The sequence below is a fragment of the Tachysurus fulvidraco genome, chromosome 12 (assembly GCF_022655615.1).
Source record: "Tachysurus fulvidraco isolate hzauxx_2018 chromosome 12, HZAU_PFXX_2.0, whole genome shotgun sequence".
NCBI lineage: Eukaryota > Metazoa > Chordata > Actinopteri > Siluriformes > Bagridae > Tachysurus > Tachysurus fulvidraco.
In genome coordinates, this window is record NC_062529.1 from 11,480,224 (window position 1) to 11,503,566 (window position 23,343).

General features: G+C 39.0%; 2 protein-coding genes and 1 long non-coding RNA gene across 11 annotated transcripts in view; 2 read left to right on the top strand and 1 right to left on the bottom strand.

Moving 5' to 3' along the window:
- Positions 1-12,618, top strand: msh4 (mutS homolog 4). 4 transcript variants are annotated; one of them, XM_027172132.2, is made up of 21 exons: positions 1-540; positions 2,522-2,665; positions 3,417-3,580; positions 4,738-4,848; positions 5,062-5,177; positions 6,476-6,649; positions 6,812-6,941; positions 7,023-7,065; positions 7,178-7,245; positions 7,753-7,827; positions 7,989-8,053; positions 8,276-8,445; positions 8,539-8,675; positions 8,862-8,965; positions 9,242-9,366; positions 9,483-9,683; positions 10,593-10,711; positions 10,790-10,918; positions 11,076-11,250; positions 11,422-11,510; positions 12,205-12,618. In XM_027172132.2, the coding sequence occupies exons 1-21, from the start codon at positions 303-305 to the stop codon at positions 12,391-12,393; spliced, it is 2,766 nt and encodes a 921-aa protein (XP_027027933.2). In that variant the 5' UTR covers positions 1-302; the 3' UTR covers positions 12,394-12,618. The 4 variants fall into 4 exon arrangements, with proteins under 4 accessions (XP_027027933.2, XP_047677688.1, XP_047677689.1 ...); XM_047821733.1 differs by lacking the exon at positions 1-540 and adding an exon at positions 556-655; XM_047821731.1 differs by lacking the exon at positions 1-540 and adding an exon at positions 1,511-1,564.
- Positions 9,682-12,330, bottom strand: LOC125146053. Its single transcript, XR_007144559.1, has 3 exons — positions 12,192-12,330; positions 11,414-11,739; positions 9,682-10,331 (listed from the first exon to the last, which is right to left on the bottom strand). It is a non-coding gene; the product is annotated as an uncharacterized LOC125146053 (long non-coding RNA).
- A 2,278-nt stretch (positions 12,619-14,896) lies between the features above and the next one.
- ktn1 (kinectin 1) overlaps positions 14,897-23,343 on the top strand; it is a 28,157-nt gene continuing 19,710 nt past the window's right edge. For 3 of the 6 annotated variants that reach the window (XM_047821314.1, XM_047821319.1, XM_047821320.1), the window contains exons 1-3: positions 14,901-15,206; positions 19,567-20,213; positions 23,091-23,276. In XM_047821314.1, coding sequence (XP_047677270.1) covers positions 19,568-20,213; positions 23,091-23,276 — 832 coding nt within the window. In that variant the 5' untranslated portion in view covers positions 14,901-15,206; position 19,567. Of the gene's footprint in view, positions 15,207-19,566; positions 20,214-23,090; positions 23,277-23,343 lie in introns of all 6 variants that reach the window. The other 3 variants (XM_047821315.1, XM_047821316.1, XM_047821318.1) reach the window with 2 other exon arrangements.

Consider the following 23,343-nt stretch of genomic DNA (forward strand, 5'->3'; position numbering starts at 1 on the left):
AAATGAGCCACTGAGCCACATTCATTGCATGTTTTTCATATATGTGAAGAATACACAAATATGTATGAATGGCAGATTGTGTGAAGTTCATCTGAGTGAAAGATCAATTCATTTGCAGGTGTAATGTGCGAAAGGTGGCCACCAGGTGGCGCCCACATGTGGCGCTGAACCAAACGCCTCACGATCTGCTTTAAATGGAGCCTCTTGCTTTTTAGTCGCTCCTAACTGATAACGTTACTCATTAAATTACACTCATTTTAGACTTTGCTTTCCATCGAGTGAGTCAGTCAGACGAAGTATAAATGCACCGTAGCAGCACTGAAGAAGTAACAGCCGGATACAGTTCAGACGCCGGCGCAAGCAGGACATCCAGCTTGAGTGAGGCTTCGTGCAGGCGGCAGGAGGATGGAGCGCCGTCCGCGTCTCCTCTGTCCGGCTCACACACCCCACACAGCGCCAGCTCCTGCTCTCGTCCTGCATCCACCTCCACTTTAGCTGATGTCCAAACAAAAACCTTAAGCAAAACTCCAGCAACAGCAGGTTTCTAACCGTCAGTTGTAAACAAAATTAGCTTAGCTTAGCTAACGCCGCCTCACCGTGTTGAACTAGCAGAATGTAATTAAAACCGTTAGATGGCCGTTAAGAAAGAGAAAAAGTACGTAAAGCAAACTTTTGGAAACTTTAGTCATCAGTTCTTACAACATTTTATGGAAAAAGCTGCGTTTTAAAGTTAAAAAAAAAATCCCATGAAGTTCCATGAAGGTTATGAAATGGTTCCCAAAAAAAAGACCCAGCGCTGATATCAAGGACACATTCTGTATTTACTGGGTTTTAGCATTAAAAGTTATATATATGTATATATATATATGTGTGTGTGTGTATATATATATATATATATCTCAAGAAATATTGTATACACAACACACCGGTTTGTGTCACTTGAACAAAGAGAGCAATGTACACGAGGTGTAGATTATTCTATTGAACAAAGATGAAAAAGTTAAAAAATCTAATTTGTTCCTTGATTAAAATGAATTATATATTAGCTCAATTTTGGCTTCATAGTTTATCTGTTTTAACTAAAAAAAAAGTGATTTGGTCAAAACATGTTCAATGCTACAAAGATGGTTCAATATGAGTTATATATGAGTCATTAAGCAGGGCTCTCAAGTTTTGGAGACAGACAAGAGTGACATTTTAAATTCACCCCCCCCCCCCCCAAAAAAAAAAAACAACAACAACACAAACATATATGACATAAAACATTTCAAAACTTAATATTTGAATTAAACAAAACATAATAAATTATACAATGTAGTGCTGGTGGTTAGTAGCTTTATTTTTCTGAGATTTATGATAAATTCACTGTTATTAAAATGTCAGTGAACCGGGGCCCCCTGGCACCATCTCAAACAGAGCCGATCGGCCCGCCTCCCCCTGCCTCGTTTTACAATGTGTGTTAATGTTTACTGTGTAGATGACAATATGAAGCGGAGCTGTCCACCTGGCCATGAAAAGAGAAAAAAGAAACAAAATGAGAGTGAAATGCGAGAACAGCAATCAGGTAAACTTGTGTTCTCTTCAAGTTTGATGTCAGCAAGCGCAAATAACAGTAAATTTAAGTTGATGTGATTCTGTCTCTAGTCTCTATCTGACTAGCTAAATTAGCTGTGCAGAGCTGCTGCCAGACACGAAGACACAGCAAGATTACAGATTCCAAAATGGTCGAATACAGAGTATATATTCTAAAATATTCCATTCAATAAAGATTTCTTTATACCTCATTTAATTCTGTATTGTTTTACTTTGACCGAGAGATGGAGCAAACTTTTTTAAAAAGGTTTGTAGTGGGAGCAGTGGGGTGTCAAGTGTGAATGTGTGGCAAATTGCTCATGGCTCACGGGTCAGGTAGGAGGGCCCCTTAGCAGAATTTTTCTTTGGGCCCCAGGGAGGTCAGGAACGGCTCTGATCTCAGGGCCCCCAGTTTGAGAACCACTGGCCTAGACTACTGAGCAGGTGTTGTCAGTGAACAGGCTGTAAAACTGTTGGCTATGTTGCAGACACTCATGAAAAACTGATGCTGATTATCTGGGAAACATCTCTAACAGCAGTCAAAATGTCATTGTTTGTGTCAAACAAGTTGAATTTGTTGTAACATTACATTAGTAGATCATGACTTTGTGCAGGTACATATTGGGCACTGCGGCATATTAAATATATGATACATAGTAAGTTTGTCTGTGTGAGAAATACGATGTGTGGCTGGAGAGCATGACAAAAGACCCAAATGTGTGACTGTCACTCAGTGCGTGACACTTGAGAGCCCTGATTAAGTCTGCATGTTATGGATAAAAACTTAACTATCAGAGATTAGGTTTAAGGTTCAGAATTGTTGGACTGACGAGACTCGTTTCAAGGGGGTGAGCTGCCACTCGGTGCCACCCATGTGCCATAGAATACACAATTCATATTTAACATATCATATGCTTTTACTTTCTTCCATGTTTAACCTTGTGTTCAGGTGTGAATGCGTCCAGCTCTTCATGGACTAGTAGAGAGGTCTACAGTTCTCTGTGCAGAAGCTCATGCACTCCTCAACTGAGAAGAACACCAGGCTCAGCTAGACGCACCCTGCTGGGTCCAGCTCCACAGAGGGAGCTCAACAGTGAGTGAACAAATATTGATAAAAAGAAACAAAATTTATAAAAGAAAATGTGCCGTACGTCTTGTAAAAAGGTTCCAAATTTTGTGAGAACTGAGCTCAGGAGGCTTTATACTACATATGACAGTTTGAACCGTATGATTACGGTGCACCTACAGTTGAAGGCAGAACACTGGCACAGCGGGTGATCGTCACAGCTCCAGGGTCTCTCTGTCTTCAGCTCTAGTTACGGTCTGTTCAGAGTTGTGCATGTTCTCCTGTGTCTGTGAGGGTCTCCTCCCAAAACATGACAGTAGGGGGATTGATTACTTGCCACTTGGTACAAAGGAGTATGTGAATGTGTCATTCCATCCAGTATGTATTCCCAGTGTTCCCACAATAAAATACATGGCAACCATAAACAGGATAAAGTGCTTATTGAACTAAACAAATGAGTATAAAAAATTCATGTATAGAAGAAAGATGCATGTGGATGAAAATCCACTACATGTTATTATGCTACTATGTAAGCTTAAAAAAAATCAAGGTTTTTTGGTTAGTGTGTAAAATGAATCCCAGTGGCACCAGCATAGTATAAAAAAGACTGCACAGCTCTTTCTTTTCTATGAACACTTCTCTAAATTGAGTGATTGTGGGACTGGCTGTGGTTTGTCCAGCCATCGTAGGTCAGGATCATCTTGCTCCCAACAAACACAAACAAAAAAGGTTTGAGAAGAGTACATCATTTTTGACATACTGTATTCTCTAATTCTAGTGACATCTTCCTCATCTGCATCCGTGTGTCATGCTGCATCTGTAATCGTAGCTGTGGTGGAGGGCCGGGGTTTAGCCAGGGGAGAGATCGGCATGGCCAGCATCAACACCAGGTCTCCTGAGTTGGTACTCTCACAGTTTGCAGATACTGGGACTTATGCCAAGGTGAATCTTAAATGAATGCTGTTTTCTGTCCTTATTTTTTCACAGATGACAACTAAAGGTTTCATTAGGTGATATATTTTGCTGAAATTCAAGTTTAGGGTTTCTTAAACTGGCTTTGATTTACAGCAGGCAATAAACATACAATAACCTCTTCTGCATCATTCATTTAATTCACAAATTTATATTAGAAAACTGGAGACATATTTTCTGCACTAAAATTGTTAAATGGGACCGGGAGTATATTTTCAGTTCCCTGACCTGCTGTAATAGTGTAGTTTGGTCACAAAAAATAGTCCCCATTCCATCTACCACCACTAAACAATCTGTGTTTCAAATGACATACACCTGTACTACCCTAGACCTTTATTGAGTACTAACACTGACTAGATTTCCTGTTTAGTTTGAATTGTAAAAACTGAGAGTTCTGTTTTGCATACAAGCTTTTTGGATATTCTACATTAGCAAATACTATTGTTTATAGTATTGTAGTTTGATTTGTTCAGTCAAAGTGGAGGGGGGATGCTTTAAGTGAGACAGAGCTTGTCATTGTGTTTAACATTGCTGTGAATAACACTAAACTTTTTACATTTTGACTTGGAAACCTGACAGACAGTGATGTTATGACTCTGATATGCTGCTTTTAAATTTTCCTAGGTGTGGAGCAGGTGTGTGAATAATAATACTCATCACATTACTGCTACTTCTGCACACACACACACACACACACACACACACACACACACACACACACACACACACACACACACACACACACACACACACACACACACACTTCAATTATATGCTGTATTACATCACCCTGTTAGACTGGTTAGTCGTTAGATTAAATATTCCTTTGTTTTTAGTCACTTCTGTTACACATCTTGGGTTTGTAGAAAATTGTAATTTTACGGTCATTTGCCCAAAAAGTGTGAAACAACCCTGATCTAGGAGATCATTAGTAGTTAATAAATTCTGTAAGGATCATTTCTTTACTAAATGAATTAGCCAATAAATTATCTGATTGATCTTAAGTTCAGTTAAACTTAACAAGGTTAAGCAGGTTTATCATTTGGCTTTATATAGACACTGAGCCTTTGAGTAAGAAGATCTAGTGCTTTTGTGAAGCTGTGGATTTATGTCAAAACTCATTGCAGGTAATTACCAAACTGCATATCTTAGTGCCTCTTGAGATTCTGATGCCAGACACTGCAAGTGAGAAAGGACAAGGAACCAAGCTCTACAACCTCATCACAGAGAACTTTTCGGTAAACGTTTGTAATAAACGTGTCACATAGATATCTGTTATGTTAGGAGTCAGTATTTCATTTGTAAATTTTTAATGAACGTCCACAAACAGCATTCAGTATAAAAACTAATGTTTATTTTAAATAAAATAAAACAAATGTGGATATACATGATGTATTTTGTGTAGTTTTTAGTATCATGAGTTTTATTCTAATCTACTATTTTACTTACAGTCTGTAGCTTTCACTGCCATTCAAAGGAAGTACTTTAATGAGAGGAAAGGACTGGAGTACATTCAGCAGCTCTGTGCAGCCGAGTTCAACACTGTTCTTATGGATGTACAAACCAAGTATGCACTTTTTTTATTTACTCAGTGCTGATTTTAATATAAGACAAGATGGTTTGTTCTATGTTCAAAGGTTTTTTACTCAATAATGTTACAAGTGTTACAGGAAAAATCCACCACAAACAAACAACTTTCATATTATTCTTTATAATTAATGCCATCTTCAGTGGCAACCAGGAATTATTAAATAATGGAACTTCTTTCATTAACATATTAGTCTGATTTTACTTTGCTTAATGGAAGAAATATGCTTGCACTTCATCTCTAACTAAAATGAGGTGGTGCAGCAGAGCTTTTATCTGTCCAACTCTCTTCTCTCCTCATCTGCACACAAACAGATAAGTTTCCAGAAAAGTGAGTGCTGTTAGCATGCCAGCATCAGCACCAGGGGCGGCTCTAGGATTTCATCTTTAGGGGGGCTTAGCCCTCAGTGAGAATTTAAAACAAGGGTTTTATATTATATATTACATGACTACAGTACATAGTAATCCAAAAGTTATGGTATTTAAAATGGCAATAGTGGACAATATTTTATGCATGATGTAATGATGCCAGTTTTGAATCAAATCAGTTCATGTATGTGTGCATTCTTTACGAACAGTGTGTCTAATGAATGCAGTCATTATTAAAAAAATATTCACAAGACAAAGACCAAATCAATAAATGTTATTTTTATTTAATATTAAATGGATTGTTTGCATTAATATTTTGTTTGTGCTATCAACTCTGGTAATAAGAATAGTGAAATTTCACTGCTTTTGGTTGCCGTCTTTGCGTCTTTCTGCCGATTAACGTTATAGATAAACGCCTCCAGCTCTGACTGCGCGTGCACGCTGCGCGTACCTGTGCTTCTCCGCTCAAATACAGCAGACAGCTGAAGACGCACATTTGAAAGACTACAACACACGTGTGTAAAAGCAAAGTAAAAAAAAATCGCTCTTGGATCAAACTGGTAAATAATTTCTTTCCCATCTACGACATGTCCTGCATTTTAACATATATATACTTTTAGTTTTAGGGTGGCTGAGATCACAGACGGGGGTCTGAAGCCACCCTAAAAAAGGGCTAGAACCGCCCCTGATCAGCACTAAGATATACTATTTATATATATATATATAGTGTTGCATTTGCATTTCTACAAAGTTGCACATCAGAAATACTTTATTTCTGTGTCAATATATTGATTGATAAATTAGTGTCATGGTAGACTTTACTGTACCTTTGAATTTAGTCAGTAATCAATAATGCACTTGAGTGGTGTGGATGTACATTTGAGTTGATATTGTGTTACCTTTCTGCAGGTATTATTGTTTGGCGGCTGTAGCAGCTCTCCTTAAGTACTACGAGTTCATTCAGAACTCTGTCTATGCTCCCAAATCTCTAAAAGTGAGCTTCACGGGCAGTGAGCAGACTGCCATGATTGATGCAGTCTCAGCCAGGAACTTGGAGCTTGTAATTAACAACAGGGGCCACAGGTAAGAAATAAGAGTTCAAACCATTCTTCCTAGACTCCTCAGTTTTTCCCTTTCTTTGTTCTCGCATTCTTCATATTGCAAATTTCTTATTTCAGAATATTATGAAACCTAACACATTAGTTATAGTATTAGTACCTTAGTGTTGATATGTTTTAACATCAGGAGTGAACACACTCTGCTTGAGGTTTTAAACTACACCAAAACACCTGGGGGTGAGAGGAGGCTTCGCTCAAACATTCTGGAGCCTCTGTTAGATGTTGACACCATTAACACAAGACTGGACACCATACAGGTAGAATAACCACACCAAGTGTTTAGACAACAAGAATTGGTTATTTGTAAAAATGATTTCAATCCATTCTTTTGTTTTTAGGAACTGCTGCAGAGTGAAGAACTCTTCTTTGGTCTCAAGGGTGGTATGTTGCTTTCATTTTTCACGTAGTTTACACTGCAGATCATCTTTTTCTGTCTATTTTTTGATGATGTCTCGTTCACTGCGTTTAATGAGTGTTGCTGTTTTATGTACAGCAATTACACAATTCTTGGATATAGATCAACTGCTTTCTGCTCTTGTGCAGCTTCCCAAGCAAGAGACGGTACAGTGTTTTGTTTTTTTTTGTTTTTTTTTAAAAAGTGTATTTACATGTATGTATTTTGCTTGTTTAGGTTGAATCTGTTCATGTTTTTATAAAAATGTAAAACTCTACAAAGTGTTGATTTTTTTCACTTCTAGCATTTATACTGTTGAGAAATTGAGAAACTTTTTCTGCCTTTACCATTCTGTTGCCAGTTTATTAGCTACACCTATTGGCCATATACCATATAGGATGCTCATGTTGCAGGTATACAATTACTCAAAGTAGCCCATCTGTTGTTATGCACAACAGCCCCACTCTGCCTGCCCATCAAATAAACAGGATCACCATATGGTGTTATTTGGGTGGAGGACCATGATTAATAGTCCCAATTATTGCTGATGGTTTCTAGGCCATATTGGCTTAAATCTTAGAATTATTTAATAAAATAGATGTGGGATTTGTCAAAAGAAACTAGCAAGTTAGTAGACAACATTTCTTCTTTTCCTTTTTCCTGTTATGATCTAGGTTGAAGTGGCTGAAGCAAAGATAATGCATGTCATTCAGCTGAAACATACACTAGAGCTGATTGAACCAATCAAGGTTAGAACAGGTCACATCAAAAGGTTTTGCAGTATATATATGTTTGTGTGTGTGTGTGTGTGTGTGTGTGTGTGTGTGTGTGTGTGTGTGTGTGTGTGTGTGTGTGTGTGTGTGTGTGTGTGTGTGTGTGTGTAATGAAAGCATTTTTTACTTTTTCACAGATTGTGTTGAAGGATGCAAAGACAGCCTTACTGAAAGCTTATTACACTTCACTAGATGATAGCAGGTAATAAATACTTAATAAGAACTGTAGTGTTTGTGTACTGCTACACATGTCTAGAGTCTGTAACTATATTATCTGTATCTTTTGGTAATATGTTAATATACCTGCCTTGAAGAAAAACCCCATGTCTATACAGATACTACAAGTTTAACACTCAAGGGTAATGTTCTGTTTTTAACATGCAGCAAAATGAAAGTTTTTGTGGCTTTTCACTTGTGTTGGTAGATTTAACAGCATCTTGGATCAAATCAAAACAGTGATAAACAATGACACCAGCTATATGAAGGGAAGTCTGAATATGCGCACACAGAAGTGCTATGCTGTGCGGCCTAACGTCAATGAATTGCTAGATATTGCACGCCGTGCATACACTGAGGTAGTGGATGATATAGCAGGTGAGTAGCTCATGTTTAGTATCAAAAATGAAAGTTATATGTTAAGGACAAAAGATTTGTTAGCAGTATCCGTATTGTACTTCACTGGTACAGGATTAGTAGATCAGCTAGGACAGAAGTACGGTCTTCCACTTCGAACTAGTTTTAACACTACCCGAGGTTTCTTCATCCAGATGAGGCTGGAGGGATTTGGCTTGCCTGATGGACAGCTTCCAGGAGAGTTCATCAAAGTGAGGCCAAATCACCTAAAAACATCAATGCTCTGTATGGTGTATGGTTAATACATTACACGCACCTTTTTATTTCACCAATGATTTTTGTATTACTTATTAACATTTTAAAGCTTATGCAATGGCCATTAGATGAAACATGAACATGAAGACATGATGTGTGTGATAGGATTTAACTCACTGCAGGTAACTAGACAAAAAAACAACTACAGCTTCACTACATTAGACCTGATGAAGATGAATGATCGCTGTGATGAAGCCTTGAAGGAGATATTTCACATGTCTTATATGTGAGCATTCACCATGTATACTTTGTGTTTGACATTTCATTAATAATACATGTTTCAGTTCAGCTGTTTAATTAGTACACTTCAGATATCTTTAAAAAAAAACTTTTAACTGCTTTATACATATATGATTCATTGTATAATTTATAGTTTTGCATTAACGCACATCAGTGTTTTTGTTTCTGTAATACTCAGCTGCATTATGGAAATGGAGATATAATGTTTCACTCTTTTTCTTTTTTTTTCTTCTTTTTTTTTTTTTTTTTTACATCTCCTTAGTGTAATATGCAGGTTACTCAATGAGGTCTATAAACATATTCACTGCTTGTATAAGCTGTCTGATGCTGTATCCATGCTGGATATGTTACTCTCCCTTGCAAATGTTTGCACTATTTCAGACTACGGTGAGATTAGGCTCCGGATACAGACATTTCAAAATATGCTCCATTGTTTGATGTCCTCAGGCTGCTGACATGTATCTGTTTAACACAATTATATATTTCATGTGTTTGTGCCACAGTGCGGCCTGAATTCACTGATACACTAGCAATAAAACAAGGCCGCCATCCAATCCTGGAGCGCATTGCTGGCCAGCAGCCCATCCCCAACAACAGCCATATCTCTGAAGGAAACAACTTTGTTATAATCACAGGCCCAAACATGAGTGGCAAGTCTACTTATCTCAAACAAGTGGCCCTCTGCCAAATCATGGCTCAGATAGGTATCCAGACCTTTTGGATCAGTCAGTATAATTTCATAATAAAGATATTTAGATTATACTTTCACATAGTGTCCAATGTTAAAGCATTTGTTTTTACAGTTTAGTGTATCTGTAACACATGTATGATTAACAAAGTAAATAAATTGTTGACTCGTTATCTTCCACAGAGATCATAACAGAAAACTTGTTTACCTGAAGTTGACATTTGGGATCTGAGAGCAGTTATTGAAATCTTATGATCAAAACATGCAACATAAACAAATTCCAGCAAAAAGGATCTTAAAGAAAATGTCTTAAATTCCTTCCTCTGGAAAAAAAGGAGTTATATCTCTGAAAAGATGAATTAAAAAAAGAAAGAGCAATTAACTGAAGAAATATTATTTGCAGTAATGGATTTTACGTAAACTAGTTGTGGAATTTAGCCATTCCCACTTAACAGCACTTGCATTCACATGGATTTCTTCAGGGTTCTCTGGTTTCCTCCTACTATCGAAAACATGCAGGTAGATGGATTGGCTGCTCACACATGGTGGGAATGAGCGTGTGAATGTGTCAGTGCTCACATACTGTAGATGGCATCTCATCCAGGATAAATTCTCCCACCTTATGCCTAGTGTTCCTGGGATAGGCTCCGGATCCTCCGTAGTCCTGAAAAAGGACAAAACAGGCACTGAATATAAGCTTTGCTGGAATTTAATAACTGCCCATTGATTTCAATTACAGCTAAGTTTGCAGTAATTGTTTGTCATGACAGGGAACACTCTTCTCTGTGGACAGATGAAACACACTGCAGGATTCATTTATAAGCAATAATAAGCTGTTCAGGCTTTATTCAGAGTTTATGTAACTAATGTTTAAATTTGTTTATTTTACTGGTAGACCTCTCTGTTTTCATAAATTTTGCCTCAGGATCATTTGTGCCTGCTGAATTTGCCTCCTTCCGTGTTGCTGATCAGATATTCACTCGGATAGGAGTAGACGACGATTTTGAGACCAGCTCCTCAACATTTATGGTTGAGATGAAGGAGGTCAATATAAAGCGACCATATGCACAATATTGTAGCACATTTTACTATATCTTTACTATCTTTTCCTTGTGCTGTCAGGTGTCCTACATAATACACAATGCAAGTAACAGGTCACTCATTATTATTGATGAGCTGGGACGTGGCACTAGTGCTGAGGAGGGCATTGGAATTTGCCACTCGGTTTGTGAGTTCCTCATCGGTCTGAAGGTATAGGGAACTGGCTATAATCTATAATCTATAAGGGGTAAAATACTAGTAATTCTTAATATGCTAGTGATATCATTGTTTTTCATATTGTGAACAGTATAAAAAGCATTCTAAACAAGCAGCTTCAGCCAGAATGTGTTCTTTCTGCATTTTGCAGGCATTCACTCTGTTTGCCACCCACTTCCTGGAGTTGTGTCAGTTGGAGACTCTTTACCCCAATGTAGAGAATCAGCACATGCAGGTCCAGCACATGCGTGGGACAGAAAGCGGCTCAGAGAGTGTAGTCTACACCTACCTGCTGACTCAAGGCTTCTCTGAGGAAAGCAACTATGGTAATCTTAATCAAACAAAGGGTAGGGCTTTTTACCTGTCATAACATTTGAAGAATACATGATAAATTAGAATCAAAAAGAAGGTATGTTAAATATGAAATAGCAATAAGATTGAACCGAGTGGTTAGTTAATTCTCTTGTTGAGTATTTTACTTATACTTACTGTTTGAGGTATAAGAGCAGCAGAGAACACCTCACTTCCACTGTCCATCATCCAGGAGGCCAAGTCTATATCATCAAAAGTTAGCCTAAAGTTATGGGTAAGGTGATATTTTAATGCCATTGGGTGTATGCTTACATTGGAATTCGTTTATCAGTCTTTTATTGTGCATGCTAGTGTTTGTGTAAGCCAAACCAAATAAAAATTTCAGAAACGCTGATTTTCTTCTACTGTGTGCACGTTGATCACCAGTTGAGTGCAAATCATGTTCCAGACACAGTGTTTATTGAAACCAAAATAGCTCCATAAAAGGACAAGTGCATAGACAGCTGTGAACATGAAATGAACAATCAGGCTAAGGACTGCAAAACTGAAGTGGACATTCTATATAACTTGATGGATAAGAGTAAAGGCAGAAATTGAACAGTATCTGTAAACTTAAGAAAAATAAGCAATTTAAACTCATTAGGATATTCAATAAAATCCATGTAAATTATAGGATTTAAAGTAAATCAAGTTGAGATTTATTATTTAGTCTTCTTACTTGTAAATTTACACACAAGCAGGAGTAGAATATTTACATTTTGCAAATTTTCAGGTTTTTCTTGAATGCCGAGTTTATTGTGTAAACAATCTAAAAATGATTTTAGAAAAGTTCTATTTGTCTCCAACTTGAAAAAAAAATGACACCTATTGACTGAATTAATGGCTCAGATGTCCATAATTTGGTTATTTAGGCAATCAGAAAATTTTACCATACCAAATAACTGTGCATCTTTACCTGTTTCTCATAGGCTAAGCATCATAGTGACCCAACTACCCTGAGACAAGGGGCAGTGTTTCGTCTTGCCACCAGATTAATACAGACAGCCAGAAATTCCAAGTTGGATCCAGACAGCCTTCGTCTTTACCTAAAGGGCCTAAAAAGAAGGCATGAAGCTGAGATAAAGGATAGATTAGCATCCATTGAGACAGAAGAGTGAGACCTGCTGCACCTAGACAGGTGGACTGGATGCTAAGATCTGTGCAAGCAAATGCTGAGTAAATTCAGTATCGCAAATGGTGACTGAATTAGTTGTGTTTATAGAGGTGTTAATGAATTTGCCCAGATATTGTTCTGATATTGTTCTATGGTGCAGTTAAAATGGTCTGTTTATTTATACTTTAAAACATGTTGAGCAGTAAATATTAAATATAATTGGAGACTATATATGGCTTTTAAATACTCTTTACTAAATGATATATATACTGTTTTGTCTATTTTAGTTATTGCTAACAGTATTAAGTGTACAGCTATAACTAACTGCATAATTAACAGCTGTAAATGTGTGAGCTAGAAATCATTAAAAACAATGCATCTTTTGAGAAAAGCAGTACAATAAGAAACTTATACATATACAATAGAATAACAATAACTAAGGTGGCCTGATCAGTACTGTCCAATTGCAGGGCTGCAGAGGTACTTCTGCAGAGACAGTGCAGAACAGATCTTTCATATAAGACATATTTCTATATATTTCTAGCAATTTGTGTTACAGTAGCTCTTCTGTGGGATCAGACCAGAAGAAGCCTTTACTATTATCACACACAAACTACAGTACAGTGGAATTCTTTCTTTGTATATTCCAGCTAAGGAAACGAGCTCTATATGATGACATCTATGATACAGTGAGCCTGCCATTGCTGGCAGGTCTACCTATGAACGCAATATGTCCTCTGCAAATAATCCAAAATGCAGCTGCATTACTTGTTTTTAATTTCTCGCATACCACCGCACTGCTGTTCTCCCTCCACTGGCTTAGATTCGCATTGGATTAAAAACACTGATGCTTACCTATAAAGCCAAAAATGGACCAGCTCCCTCATATCTCAAAGCCTTCAGCACTCCTCACACTGCACCTCGCACCCTCAGAGCTACCAGCACTGCTCGACTGGACCCACCATCTCTCAGGGTAAGAGGTAAGTAAACTACATGACTCTTTTCTGTTCTGGCACCAAGGTGGTGGAATGAATTTCTCCTTGGTGTCCGGACAGCTGAGTCACTGGCTATTTTCAAAGGACAATTGAAGACCTATTTATTCATGAAACATTCATCGTATCTTAAGTCTATAACCTAGTGAACCAAAGATAATGTATTCAATGAAAGAGACTTAAAAGCACTTTTGTACACAGCTCTGGATAAGGGCATCTGCCAAATGCTGTAAATGTAAATGATGGACTGGCCAAGCATGTCTCCAGACCTAAACCCTACTAAGCATTTGTGGGACGTCCTCAAACGTAAGGTGGAGAAGCGCAAGGTCTCTAACATCCACCAGCTCCGTGATGTCATCATGGAGAAGTGTAAGAGGACTTTAATGGCAACCTGTGACGCTCTGTAGAACTCGATGCCAAAGAGGGTTAAAACAGTGCTGAAAAATAATGGTGGCCACACAAAATGTTGACACTTTAGGCCACCTTTAGGACACTTTATACCCCACTTAGGGGTGTACTCACTTTTGTGGCCAGCTGTTTAGACATTAATGTGTTGAGTTATTGCTGTTGGGACAGCAAATGTACACTGTTATACAAGCTGAGCACTCACTACTTTATATTGTAGTAAAGTGTCATTTCTTCAGAGTTGTCACATGAAAAAGGTATAATAAAATATAAGTATTATAAATATTTATAAAAATATGAGGGGTGTACTCACTTCTGTGAGATACTGTGTGTGTGTGTGTGTGTGTGTGTGTGTGTGTGTGTGTGTGTGTGTGTGTGTGTGTGTGTGTGTGTACATGTGTGTGGAGAGAGAGAGAGAGAATGAGAGAGAGAATGACAGAATGTCAGAGAGGAGAATGACAGAGAGAGAATTAGTGAGAGAATGACAGAGAATGAGAGAGTGACAGAATGACAGAGAGAGAGAATGCGAGAGAGAATGACAGAGAGAATGACAGAGAATGAGAGAAGAGAATGACAATGACAGAGAGAATGAGAGTGAGCATGACAGAATGACAGAGAGAGAAATAGAATGAGAAAGAGAGAGAATGACAGAGAGAATGAGAGAGAGCATAAGAGAATGACAGAGAGAGAGAATGACAGAGAGGGAGAGAGAGAGAGAATGACAGAAAGAGAGAGAGAGAATGACAGAGAGAGAGAGAGAGAGAGAGAGAGAGAGAGAGAGAGAGAGAGAATGAGGGAGAGAGAGAATGACAGAGAGAGAATGACAGAAAGAGAGAGAGAGAATGAGGGAGAGAGAGAAAGAGAGAGAATGACAGAGAGCGCGAGAGACAGAGAGAGAGAATGAGAGAGAGAAACACATTTATTTTGACACGTCAGTGTTTTGAGATAAGTCAGAACTACTCCGCCAAAAACGCAGTGACACATACACATAGACGTGCACTGACTTATCGCGAGACTGGGTCATGTCCCTGCCCTAATCACGAATTGCTGCGCCCTTTAAAACGTAGGAAGCTAAGCATCATTTTTCCTTTCCCACGTCTACCACGACAAACCGCACCTTCTGTCCCAGGATTGGTGAATAGGAACAGGTTTTTCTGTGGTACGATTGGTTGGTTATACGTCATACTGTCCAATAGTAGGCCTTGTTATAAGTATAGCCAATGGCAGTTTAGTAGGCGGTAATGACCCGAATACGGGTGGGGAAACGTTCATCTTGCTCCTTGCATTGTGCGCAGCAGGAGTGGTGACCCGCCCCCGCAGAATCGCTGCTAACTACCGGCTCGGAGCTGCTGTCCATCGTGCTCTACAAAAGAAACACCATTTCCAGCCGTAATTAACTTTATCAGGCATATCACGACAGGTATGTGTGCGTTTGTAACGGTGTTGAATCAGGTACAGCGGGTGTGCTGGGGAGATTAGGGGATTTCTCCATGCAGAAGCTCAGCTCAGTTAGCGGCTTTAGTGGAGCTGCACACGGGGCCTGCCGATGTCACACTGTCCATATGCTGTGTCACATGCGGTCACAACCAGAAGACTGAAACTCATGCTGGCTTCACATTAGGCTTTACATGGAGGACAATTTTATTTTAGAGTAATAATAGTGTCAGATTTGGAACTAGCCGACAGCTCATGTCATGAGAGATGTTCACTATGCTAGTAGGAGCTAATCAGCTCTAGCTAGCTGCAGGAGAACAGTTTCACTCAGTACAACAGTCTCTCTCTCTCTCTCTATCTATCTATCTATCTATCTATCCCTCTCTCTATCACTCTCTCTTTCTTTTCTCTCTCTCTCATATATCTCAATTTATATATATTATTATACACGAGTCTGTGATTTACTCTAATGTAAGTCATAGTCACGTGATCAGCCTTCATCTGACACTTACTTTCGTTTCACAGGGTTAAGCGTGTAACCTATTCGTCTGGAAATGGAGTCTACTTTCATCACGTTTGTCTTAGACCAGAGGTTTTTTAATTTTTACATCCAGGGAGCCCTTTAACTGTTTTTTTTTGTTAAACCAGTGCAGTTATGCTATATAACTCTAATATTATATACTTTGATAATGGTTTTGATTTGCCTTTATTTTTTTCCACTGACCCCCTGCCATTGATTCCTAGTTCACAACATGGTCTTAGACTGTGTCAGGTTTTCTGTGTTATAAATAAACACAGATTAGCTCACTAACTGGGTGATGTGTAGCTTTTAATAGCATATGCATGTCGTGCACTTCTCACAGTCTACATTCTTGGAAAAGTCTTGGGGTTGAAAGTCAGGCCTTGATATAAAGAACGCATTACTTCATGCACTCTTCCTGTAAACTCTCGACCTAATAAAGGAAATTAGTGAGGTGTGTGTGATTGTGTGTGTGATTGTGTGTGTGTGCGCATGTAGGTGGAGCTAAGGACTGCCACAAGTGTGTGTTCCTGTTTCCTATGTTCTTTTTAGAGTTAATTGTGTAACATGTACAAGACTATGCACAGACTGATATTAATGGCCAGCAGTTGGTGTTTGGAGATTTTTAAACAGGAAGTGACAAACACAAAAAGGCTAAGAACACATTAAAATGTGACGGCACATAATTAGCTATAGGGGTTCATTTGCAGAATATCTGATTTGATTTCTGATAATGATGTTTATTGACTTTTTATAGTTGCTCTGTATCTCCTCTTTTGTGATTATTTTCATTAAAATATTTAGATCTTTGTTACCTCTCTGTAATATGATCCTTGTTCCTTCTCTGTTTAGTGGAAAGATGTATTAAAAGTGCACCCATCTCTGCAATCCCCTTGTAATAAAACATTCAATACTCTCGAGGTTTTTTATTCCTTAAGAGATATGATTTATTCACATGAGAAGGAAAGTTTCATAAACACCAACACATCTGAATATGACAACCTGATCCCCAGTCTGGCACTGCTTTCTGTTACTGAAGTGGAAATTAGTGATGAAATTATTTATTTATATTTAATCTCAGTTTAATATGCTAGCAAAATGAAGCCTGTGTTTTTGCTTATACAGTGAAGTAGAACAGTTCCATAGGGCTTTTCCATGTCGTTGAACATGTCTGCATGTTTTACCAGTCTAGGCAGGCTACGCAAAGCTTTGGGATTCCAAGTGGCCACTCACCCGAGAACGTTGTTGTTCTACCTTATTTCCATGCCACAGGACACTCTTGCAGCATAGGTGCATCCTACTCTCTGAAGTATCACATGGAAATAAGGATTCTGCCATGCACATACAATACAAAGTTCAAGCCACTCCTGTAAGACTACCATTACCGAGACAGGGATTCAAAACAAAGTGTGCGAGTGCTCCACCGCCACACCCATGTCAATGGTGATCACTGCACTTTGGAATTGATGATATGTATACGATTATTTTCTAGCCTACAGTACCTTGCAAGACAGAAATGTCAGTGAAGTAGGTTAATCAGGGTTATATATTAGTGTAGGCTAAATATTATTATACACTAAAAGTAGGTCTATAATTTTCCGATCAGTACAACCTGCTGGAATATATGGTGGAATATGAAATCCCGAACCGTCTTATTTTTCTTAACCTACAGCAGTTTGCCACTATATATATTATATATAGGATTTGTATGTGTGTGTGTGTGTGTATATTTGTCTAATTATTCCAATTTACTTTTGGAACTTTTGCTAAAAATGCGTTTCATCATTTATGTTGTAGCAGTTATACACTGTCATTCCTTTACTTGCCTCACATTTCTCTCTCTCATAAAGTTAACGAGACAAAAATAGTCATGTTACAGACCCTAATATTCTCTGTCCTGACAACACTCTCATAGAGAAAGGCTTACTGACAGGCTTCTGCCATAAATGTTAAATGAACTTCTCCTTACAATCATTTTTCTTTAATTATTATTCTTGATTATGATGTTCATCTGTAATTCCAGTCCCTGTGTGTGAGCTGTTAACTTATAAGATAACGTATTAGAAAGAGTGCATTAATATAAACCTGTGATTTGAATTTCAGTCAGTACTATAGACTGAGCTGCTATTATAGAAAATTAATCAACACCTTCAGATTCACAAATCTAGCAGTACTGTGGCATAACCTATTTTATTCCACAGTCTGGTATCAGTTTAGTTATTTATTTTGGTTGTTAATGGTGGCAGCTACATGTGGAATTTAGCTACATGAAAGAAAATTGTTATTGGTTTAACACCACACTGTTGGAGACTGATGTTTAAATGGGATAAAACAGCAGTAGAGTCATACATGTGGTAATTTAGCCACCAATATCCAGACTGAGTTAGTCTTATTCCTATTATTAGGTTCATTGCATTATCCAGATTTGCCACCCTGAATATATTATGTAGGGTATGTCGTGTGGGATTCTAACTCTTAACTACGCAATTATTAAAGCAAAACATTTCACTGGCCCTGTTATCATTTTCCCCAAAGTATTGGCTTACAGCTGATTAAAAAAAATTGCAGAGCCACACTTAAAAAAAAAAAAAAAAAGAAGAAGAAGTTTGGACTAAATCAGTTAGTCCATCTGGAGGAGGAGCTTTTAGGCAGAACATTGTGTTTTCCACTCTGAGAGGATTCCAAGTAAAACCCATCAGGAAGCTAAGCATTGTTATCCATCCAAAGAATGCTTAAGGAGCATACTGCTCTAACAAAACACTGCTTTTTTTCTTTTCCTTTTATTTTTATTATATGATCGGTGCTTTTCAATCTCTGTCCAGTTTGAATTGCAGGTAGTATTTAGCCTGGATTTAATTCTTAAACTGGTTCTCTGAAGTTTAATCAGAATTGTTACTAAACAACGTTCACAAATTTTCACTGTTTCTATACTGCAAATGTAGTGATGCTATACAATCCTCATTAGTTTGTACTTTGTCCTTCTAAGTCATGTATTTATTCAGTTCCTTTCAATATCCTCTGATGATTTATCACAGCTGAGTGATTTCTCATAAGCCTGATAAGATTTCTTTTATGCTCTATGCATTATTGCTCAATAATGAAGAATAGATGGAGGTCACTATTACTATTTCCCTGTTCCCCTGGACAGTGCAGCATAGCTTGACTTGGTAAATTAACCATGATTCTGCATTTGGCACTATTTCCAGGCCACCTGTACTGTAGTTGTGCTGTATGCCAAGCAAGGGCATAGCAGTGGAAAATACTGCAGCTTTCTGATTGTACACTTATACTAAATCTTGCAGGAACTGCCTTTCTTCTTTCATTGTTTTGTATACTTTAATTGCTAGTTCTTTATTTTCATTTGTTGTTTTTTTTTTTGCTTTTTAGCCTGGTGTGTCATGTCCGTGATCTAAGCACAATCTGCTGAGGTTGAATTCCAAATGCATTCTTATGTGTGTGCCCTACATGGTCACCTTGAACACTCTATGTAGTGTTTTTACATGTAGTATAGAACACCCTTTTGGAGATTGACTTCTGTGTTTTTTCTTGCATTGTAATTTTGTCTGTTTACATTCTGGCACTGTGTATTTTATCAAAGATTATAGTACTGGTACTTTGCTAGGTTGGGGAGATATGCTCAGTTTCATTTTAAGATGATTTCTGTGTAGCATTTTCTAACCTCTACTGTGACTCTTCCTACTACCACAGGTAACATTATGTTATGAGAATCTGACACATACTCTGCTATTATATGGATAGATGGATTGGATTGATTAGTCAGCTGCCTTTTTGTGTACTTATTGTCTTCTTTTCTGTGCCTGTGCAGAATGGCGATCGAAATGGCTGATTCACAGTACCTCCTCATCCTGGCCCCATCACTGGTCATCATCCTCATGTTCCTTTTCTTCTGGCTCTTCATGAAGGAGACCTCATATGATGAAGTCCTGGCTCGTCAAAAACGAGATCTGAAGTTGCCACCACTGAAGATTGATGCCCGCAAAAAGAGCGAGAAAAAAAAGAACAAGAAGAAGGAGAACAATGGAAGTGGTGGTGGAGGTGGGGGTAAAGGGGGTGAATCACAGGAAGACCCACAAGAGTTTGAGCTGGTTGATGCCATCAGCTCGTCCTTAAATAACGAGGTCCCTGAGGTGGTGCCTGTGCCACTGCCTGTCCCTGTCCCTGTCTCTGTCCCTGTCCAATCAGAGCCTCCAACAGGAATGAGGGAGAGGAAGAAGAAAGAGAAGAAGGCCAAAGCTGCTGCTTCCGCTTCTGTAGCAACAGCTGCTCCTCCTTCTGTTCCTGTCACCACAGAGAAAGCAGAAGTCAATGGCTCAAAGCCTGCTGTCCGTAAGGAGCAGCCTGTCCTACTTACCAAGCAGCCCAGCCCACCTCAGGCTCAAGCTCCACCTCCACCTCCAGCTGCAGCTGAAACCACTGGCAAGAAGAAAGCTAAGAAGCAGAAGAGTGAGATTGGTAAGCAGGTTTTACTCTAAAAGATGTAGCAATATGTGCCTACGTTTAGAGAAGATGTACAACGGTGCAACATACATACAGACATAAAACATAAAACAACAACGAAGCAGGGGGGCAGGTACGGACTATGTCATCTGTACAAACAATACACTCTATGTAAAGACTTTCAGGAAATAAATATGTGGATTATACAATGCTTCCCTTGATATTGTACATGTGCCACAGGAGGCATTCAAAGTCAAGCAGCTGGTAGCAGGCTAGTGCAAGATACAGTGTGCAACACGAGCATTTAAACGTGTGTATTGACTGTAGGTTTTTGTACACCGTTTAGTTTTTGATGTGCCAGGGTGCTAATGCTGTGGTGAGTGCGGCTGGTGGTGGTCAGGTGGGTCACGTCACAGGAGGCTTGTGTGTTTTTAGGGGTGGCAGTGGTGCTTTAAGTTCAGGGCTCTCGTAGCACGGGAGAAGAAACTGTCCCGCAGTCTAGCAGAGCGTGCTCTGATGCTCTTGTACCTTCTTCCTGATGGTAGGAGCTGAAAGATGTTGTTGGAGGGATGGGTGGGATGTTGGCCATGCTGTTGGCCCTGCTGAGGCATCGCTTCATGAAGATGTCGTTGATATAGGCGAGAGGGGCGCCGATGATCTTTGCGGTTGTATTCACTATCCGCTGAAGGGTCTTGTGGTCTGCTGCACTGCAGTTCCTGTGCCAGACAGTGATGCAGTATGTCAGCACACTCTCTATGGTTCTTCTGTAGAAGGTGGTGAGGATGGGTGGAGGGAGACATGCTCTCTTCAGGCGGCGGAGAAAGTGCAGCCGCTGATGTGCGTTCTTTTTAGGTGAGTGACCGTGTGTTGGTGGACCAGGTGAGATTCTCAGTGATGTGCACCCCCAGGAATTTTGTGCTGCTGACCCTCTCTACTATTGAGTTGTTGATGGTCAGTGGTCGGTGCTCAGCAGAGTTTCTTCTGAAGTCTATCACAACCTCCTTTGTCTTCTCCACATTGAGGAACAGGTTATTCGTTGCACACAATTTAGCCAGCTGAGCCACTTCCTCCTTGTAGTACGTTTCGTCGTTGTTGCTGCTGAGACCGATCACAGTTGTGTCATCAGCAAGCCGCGTGAAGAGCAGTGGGCTGACCACACAACCTTGTGGTGTGCCTGTGCTCAGTATGGTAGTACTCAATGTTTTTTGGCTGACACGCGCTGACTGTGGTCTTCCAGTTAGAAAGTCCAGGATCCAATTACAGAGGGAGTTGCTAAGGCCCAGCAATTGCAGTTTTTGAATGAGCTGTTGTGGGATTATTGTGTTGTATGCTGAGCTGAAGTCTATAAACAATATGGTATTATATCAAAACACTGTATCATGGCTAAGTATTCATATTAGTAGATGATTATGATTTTGGACTAGCTCCTAATATAACGTAATTAAGAGGATCTTTTATTAATTGATGATGAGCTGACATTTCAATGACTGTAATCATACTATAAAAGCAACTTAATTGGTCTAATATTATGGGATGCCAGACCTAGCCTCATCACTCATTTATTTAGATTGTGATTTTTATCACAGTCTAATATTAGAAGTATGGCAGTGACCAAGTTTACTAGTCTATTTACAGGTCTAAGCTCTCAGCCATTCTCTGCATATGCTTTCCTCTCAAGGAAGACAAGCACATTAATTCTGTCTGGTTTCAGATGATATATGATGACAAATTGACATTTTCACACACACACACACGTGCGTGACCCGCTTGCCATTAAGCATCGTTATTTCACATGTCTAATGACTAACTAATTATGAACAGGTAGTAAGGCTTTGGGATACAGAACAACCTCAGATCAGGATAATGTTTGGTCTTTTGGTAAGACACTTAATCATCATTTTTATAAAATCATCTGTCAAATAAATAAATAAATCTCATCAAACTCATGACCTTATGGTCAGTATTCCAAGGCCTTTACCACTAGGCTACCACATCCCGTATACTGAAGGAACGTACATTGATATTAAATATTGTCAGCTATTGACCCAGCACTGCTCATAACATTTCATTTGAGAAGCAGTCATATGGGTATAGACAGCATTTGGCCACCCAAAAGACTAAAGCCATCAGTTTCAAAACCCTTGTCAGGTATGGCTTGTCCTGACTTTATATCAAGACAGTGTCAGATGTCTAAAATGCCTTTTTATTGGTTAAACATAGATTTGAACAGAACTGTGATTCTGGGTGATGTCTAAGAAGAGAAGGATTAACGTCCTGTCTTATCATAACAATTCGGCTGCGTTGTTTATATCCTTATTAGAAAATGTCCTTTTTCTGGTCAGGTTAACTACATTTGTAATGTGTTCAAGTGGCAGCTGTTAGAAAGCCATACTGTTAGTAAGATCATAGATTTTGCCTTGTTGGCTGGCTTGTTCAGACATGTGGGTGTCTGTGTTCGGGTGTGTGTAACTAAAGGGGCCAAGCTTTTGATCTTGAGCTGTTTTGATCTTGAGGATGTGCATCCAAACCACACCTCCTCATAAGAGCCCAGAAAGTCAAGGACTCTTGCTGCAACATACTTCAAGGAGCTACCACTGTAATCACATCACATATGTTGCTTCTTGAGATGTAGTTTAACTTTAAAACATGAAAACCATGAAACCATGATAACCATGAAAGAAACATACCTCTTTAAATCGAACATGTATATATATTTTTTTCAGAAACAATAAAATAATAATTTATGTGCATGTGTCAGCAGTAAGGAAGAAACAATGAGGAGATGGCTGTATCTCACATCTCATGCTGCTCTCAGTCACGGTCATCAGTGTGGAAAGCCTAATTAGTACAGTCCAGTGCATCATAATGTTTTCTATTCATGGTGTACTGCAGAAGAGCCTCCAGCTGAGGTGAAGCCTGACCAGTCTCCTGTTGTGGTGAAGAAGGTGGAACCTGTGATGGCAGAGCACAAACTGCAGGATGGAGCTGCTCCTGTTGCTGGTCCTCCTGCACCCACCACTTCCACTGGCAGTGGCAGGAGAAAGAGCAAGAAACAGAAGATGGAGGCTGCGGTCACAGGTAAGACTCCTTTTGACAACTTTTAAGATTTGGGCTGGTCTAAAAAAATTATATTTTGGGAAAACAT

What these genes read in the sequence shown, in the direction of transcription:
- msh4 (XM_027172132.2), top strand. Translation starts at nt 303, where the DNA reads ATGCACCGTAGCAGCACTGAAGAAGTAACAGCCGGATACAGTTCAGAC. An exon ending in ATACTGGGACTTATGCCAAG is followed by an intron (nt 3,581 to 4,737) that starts GTGAATCTTAAA and finishes AACTCATTGCAG; the next exon opens with GTAATTACCAAACTGCATAT. An exon ending in AAGTTAGCCTAAAGTTATGG is followed by an intron (nt 11,511 to 12,204) that starts GTAAGGTGATAT and finishes TGTTTCTCATAG; the next exon opens with GCTAAGCATCATAGTGACCC.